The sequence below is a fragment of the Megalops cyprinoides genome, chromosome 9, assembly GCF_013368585.1.
Source record: "Megalops cyprinoides isolate fMegCyp1 chromosome 9, fMegCyp1.pri, whole genome shotgun sequence".
In the NCBI taxonomy this organism is placed as follows: Eukaryota; Metazoa; Chordata; class Actinopteri; order Elopiformes; family Megalopidae; genus Megalops; species Megalops cyprinoides.
Genome location: NC_050591.1, coordinates 20,944,166 through 20,949,650, shown reverse-complemented (window position 1 = coordinate 20,949,650; position 5,485 = coordinate 20,944,166). Strand labels below are relative to the sequence as shown.

At 39.3% G+C, this 5,485-nt stretch overlaps 1 protein-coding gene across 1 annotated transcript; it reads right to left on the bottom strand.

The window, feature by feature from the left end:
• Positions 1 to 1,688: 1,688 nt before the first annotated feature.
• Positions 1,689 to 5,203, bottom strand: c18h3orf33 (c18h3orf33 homolog (H. sapiens)). The gene is made up of 5 exons (XM_036537608.1): positions 5,081 to 5,203; positions 4,535 to 4,594; positions 3,954 to 4,107; positions 2,683 to 2,843; positions 1,689 to 2,299 (listed from the first exon to the last, which is right to left on the bottom strand). Exons 1-5 carry the CDS (start codon positions 5,201 to 5,203, stop codon positions 2,045 to 2,047), a joined length of 753 nt encoding a protein of 250 aa, XP_036393501.1. The 3' UTR covers positions 1,689 to 2,044.
• Between the last annotated feature and the right edge of the window lie 282 nt (positions 5,204 to 5,485).

Genomic DNA, 5,485 nt, shown 5'->3' with positions numbered 1-5,485 from the left:
CTATGCGTGAGTCAGTACTGTTAACAACACAAGCGACCTATATGAAAACTAGCGTTTTGACATTTATTAATTCATTCATCCATTCATTTATAGTTTCATCCATTCAGCCCGTGCAATTCTATTTTTCTTTTGGAAAAATATCGTGTCTTTCCTTGGCTATTGCTGTACATGGGGCAAGATATTCTCATTTTACAGTCTAACGCTCTTGGATTGCACGCTTCAAAAGTCCTGATTACAACGTATGTAGTAAAGGAGGTTTATAGATGTACAAACGTACAAACGGCTCTCTCTTTCTCTCTCTGTCAGTCCTCACACTTAGTGCCTGCATTTCTCCAGAGTTTCCCTCCCACTGTTCCCTGCGTCTAACCGCCCTCTGCTTGGATTGTCAGTTCAAAGTCTCTCAGGGCCAGTAATCAGCTTTTAATTCACCTTTCAATTCGAATACTCATCCAATGGGAAGCTACAACGACTGCATCGACTGCCGGTGACATTTGCACAACAAAGGCAAACGGGGCTTTTTTCCCCTCTCCGTTCTTCTACTGCTTTTTAAACCCCCTTACACCAATTCAGGCAGACAGATTCAGTCTGTGAGCTCTGGTCTCCATACAACGTCCCTCCCAAGTGCTATTTGTCATATTGTATTTCCTAAATTTTGTTCTGGAAAAATGTATTAATTATTTTTTATGAGGACACACGTTATTAATCTAATCATGTTGGTCTGATTCTGAAGATCTTCACAAGAAGGTTTCATTGTGTAATTTGTGAAGTATATTTGTGTCAAATGCATAAAAGACTAAAAAGTTCTGACTCTGGTCTATCATTCTAATCTAAATATGTAAATACGGATTATGTGCCTAAAACTGAAAAAATCAGAGTAATAAATGACCTCAAGTCTTTCAACATTATGCATGTTTATGTTGACCTCAAGTCTTTCAACATTATGCATAATTGTAATCATGTACTCCTGACATATACAAGATTACATAGTTTTCTATCTGAAACAGTATTGCATGTTGTTAATGCATTTTTGTAATACTGAAAAGCAAGGATTTCCATTTAAGATGCTTATAATAATAATTTAAGATGATTCCATTTAAAATAATTATAATAATTTTGCCTTGGCCTGTGAGAAATCGTTTAACATGTGTGTGATTTGCTCAGAGTCTACTGTCTGACTCACATCTGATGTGAAGCATCTCTGTCAGACCTCCCCCCATCTTAAATGTATGTCCTTCCTGTGGTCTTGGGGCCTCTCCAACCCATCTAGGCTTTCACCTTTTGATACGCTTTGTCTTTCGGAGTTGTGCTGCCATGACAACCATGATCTCTGTTCTCTCACTCAGTAGGAGCACTCCTAGACCCACATTGCCCTGTTGCCACGACAATGCATGGCCCCTTCCAAGGAGGAAGGGGAACAGGGAATTTTTAAGGGATTTAAATTTGAAAGGAAACTAAGACCGCTGCACACATTAATAGGGGCTATTAAGCTTATGAAGACATGATTCTACACATCTAGAGGTACTTCAGTCTGTCATGGCCATCAGAATATACCTTGGGAATATCACATTGATTACAAAATAAAAAGCAAAATGTTTATAATATGTGTCATACAGTTAAACAGCATATAGACTTTTTGAAGGAAAAAAGCCTCCTCACACACCCAAAAGCTCCTTTCTGGTGCTGGCCAAAAGTAAAACTTCAAGTCAAAAAGAAATTGGGAAAAAAACAATGTAGCTCCTAGTTTGATGTGCAATATTTTACTTGTTTGTAAGAAAAACACAGTCATTTTGAAAAAAGTATCCTTGTCCACTGAAGTCATGCATCTCCAAAGGCTTCACAGGCAAATGATTTATCCAGGTAACAGGTGCATTCTTTTTTCCACCAAATACAGATCAGTCAATATTTTTGGTCCAAAAGTTTGCATCTTGACCTTGTTTGTGTATCGGAGAATAAAAACATGATGTGAATGACTCGCCTCCTCTCCACAGTACTTCATTCTCACAGCTTTTTAAACTACCTGGACACAGGTCATTAACCTTTGGTTCTATGTCCATTTGAAAAGTTTCCTCAAAAGCATAACAAATGCGTTGTTGCTGATGGCATCCACTGCTCTCTCTCGTAAGCTCTTCTCCTTCCACAGCCCTTTCCCTTTCCTCTCTGCTCGAACTTCGGCTTTCAGCAGCCGTTTGTGGAGCCTCCAATAAAGTCCGGACTGGTGGTGAAGGCCCAGGATGGGCACTGTCTTCGCAAGGCCAAGCCGCAGCAGCTCCTCATTCACACATGTGTTGGACACAATGCCCTAAGGAGAAAACCAGAAAATCATCTTTGCTTTTAAAAAAGATTTCAGCTATCACCTGATGGGGAACATTCAATCCAACTGTCATACTGATCTGTACACAACTTTGAGTAACAAATTGCACCTAAGATGAACTTTTTCAATTTTAACACATCATCACAAATTCAGAAATCATAAAAGAATTTAGTTAATAAAAAGTGTAAGAGCTGCTGAAATTACTGCCCTTAAGTTAAGAGCAAAATGCTATGATGTTTACATTTAATCTTCCCATCAATCTTCTAGCATTACACTGCTTACAGTTCACAGAAAATGTACAGACAGTAAAGCACCTCACAAAGTGAAGCACCATGCAAAGAGTCTAATCTAGGCTGGTCTGTTGCTCTTACCCTGCTCACTGACACCATGCAGTCAAGGACTTCAGTCTCTCGTCTGATGAGTCTGAACCACACTGTCTCTTTGGGTCTCAGCTGCTGCCTCAGCCATGTCCATCCCTCCTCTGTCAGCTCCACTCCAGCCAAGCGCACGTCCAACAGGGCATCCGACTGCCCTGGAAAAAGGAACATCAACAAGTTAGTGTATTCACTACATAATCCTTCACTATTAATAATTTAAGGGTACTGCTGAAAAACAGATTCCAGTAGAGTAACTGTTATGTGATTACATTATAGTGGGAACAATTCACAGGAAAGAGAAGAGCATTTAAATGCTGAAATATTTTCTGCAGATGCAGCATGGTGATGGTTTCATGGCTGGGAGGGGGCAGGATCCTGACACAAACTGCAGACAGTGAGACAGATAGACAGCTGGACCATTATCACACCAAAAGAATCAATGCCAGGAATAAAAAAAATAACTACAGGGTATATAATCCCTTTACTGAATTAAAGCTTTGGATGACCACATTTTGAGATGGAGCTGAGCAAAGCACATTTTACAAGGTTCCTACTGCAAACCTACTTCAGCTTCATCTAATGGTTACATCATAATCTAATAGTTAATGGTATCTTTCAACTAACACGCTTACTCAGTTATTTAAAGCACTAAAGGGATAAAACAAAATCTTGTTAAGTTGCAATGTTTGAAATGACTCAGTTATGATTCAATTCTAAAAAATCACATAAGACCATTTCATTTGGTCATACTGAAATATATAACAACAGCACAGCAGGAGGGAACATTTCTCCAGCTCAATTAGGAGAAAACAATAGTGAAGAAAAGACTTGGTGGACAAGAATTCAAGGTAACATAAAAGACATCTTTTTGGAAAAGTAAAACAGAAGTGAAAGGCAGATTTCCTTGCAGCTGTTTTTGACACAGTTGGAATGGTCCAATTAATGGGACAGGGTATGTCTACTTTATTGTTTCCAAAAGACTTGGATCTACAAAGTTTAAATTATAATTGGAAACATGTATCACAAAGGATGTGGTGCTCCATTATAATGTGAGGCTGTGAGGACCATGCATTTAAGGCCCATTAATAAGACATATTCTGGCTTTTAATGAAACTGATTTTCTAATGAAAAATCAGAAGTTAAAAAGAGAGAGATGAATGGAGGGGGTAGAATATGCTGGTTTTTTATCAGAGGGAAACTAAGCCAATGGGAGCTTTCACACTAGGGGAAGGCACAAATGGGGGTGGGTGGTTGGGCCCCCTTACGTTTCTTCAGCAGGGGGGAGAGCAGGGGGACATTAATTGGAACATGCTCCACTTCCAGCCCCCTCTCCGTGACTCCGTGCACTCTCCCTCTCAGGCTCACATGCCTCTCAATAAACCTGGCTGGGATTTCAGATGCAGCTCCAAACTTTGACGTCTGCCAGGAGGAGATCAAAAAGGCAACAACATAATGCTCACTGTAAAGTTCAGCAACACGCAGGATGTTTCAGGAAAAAAAAGATCATTTTCACAGTTATGAACAAAAGAGCACAATCTGTCCCAGTGACCCAGTAATCTGTCGATTCAACATCTGTCATCTGTCTCTTAATTGAATAAGAGCAATGTGGTCATTTCTGTCAGTACAATCTCCAAAGCAAACCTGGAAATGTCATCTGGCAAATGCCTACCGGGTGGGGTGGGGGCATAGCTAATACTGCAGTTGCAGTAATTAATACATTGGTAATGTTTTTGTGTCTTTCTTTCTTTAACAGGACTTGTGTCTTCTGTTTAGTGGTAGCTATGTGCTTTTTAACATGGTCTGATTATCGTATATATATATGTATACGAGCAATACACACAATTACCATCTTAATACTCCTTGCCAGTAATATTACTCCGGCTACTGCAAGTCCAGTGCTGATACTCTGTGGATTACAAAAAGAGATTTTTCATTACGTATTACTAATAGTTTTCCACGTCAAACAAAAGAACACACAACGTGACGCGCTAACATGTAACATGTTTTACATTCATAAGTACGAATCCATTCACAAGAATGAGCAGTGTATTTCGGTGAAATATCACGTCCATGCGAAATGAAACCCTCACCGCAAACGCGACAATAAGCAGAGCAACATGACCTTAATCTGCAGTTACTTCTGCATGCATAGGTTAGCCGTATGAACAAACAGCATCTTAACTCGTTACACAGTTACGTAGCCAGTTGAAATATTTTATAATATTTTCATAAGTAGGTTCCAATGATTTTTTTTTAGTCACCATACACGTTATACAGCTGGTTTACAACATTTCGAAACCATCTGATTTGGAAATTGGTTTACGCCCTCATAGAAAGAAATGCCTTACGCAGGCTTCCGATTTGTGAGCACAGTGGACTATCTAACTCATACCCTTAAAACGCTAAGATGGTCATCCGCAATCTGCGATATCAATGAGATAATATTAGTGGTAGGCTCATCCTTTCCCCCTCTCGTATTCAAAGGATTCTCAGTTGAAGTTCGCGATTCCGGCATTTTGTTTACAGTTGTAAAAACTACAAACGTCATACGTAGTAGTGTGCGGAAAGTGGATCAAAATACATCTCGAAATACGCGTTTTTATATTTGTGAGCACGTCAAACGCGCAAACTTCACCTCTCCAATTCTGTATTTGATAAGAACGAAACAGTCAACTGACTAAAAATTAGAGTAGATCAAATGAAGACGCCCTATGAGAACTGTCTATGGTTATTTACATACTGTACATAAAACTAAATGTCAACACGAAACAGGTTGTTCTTGGCCAAATTAATCTTC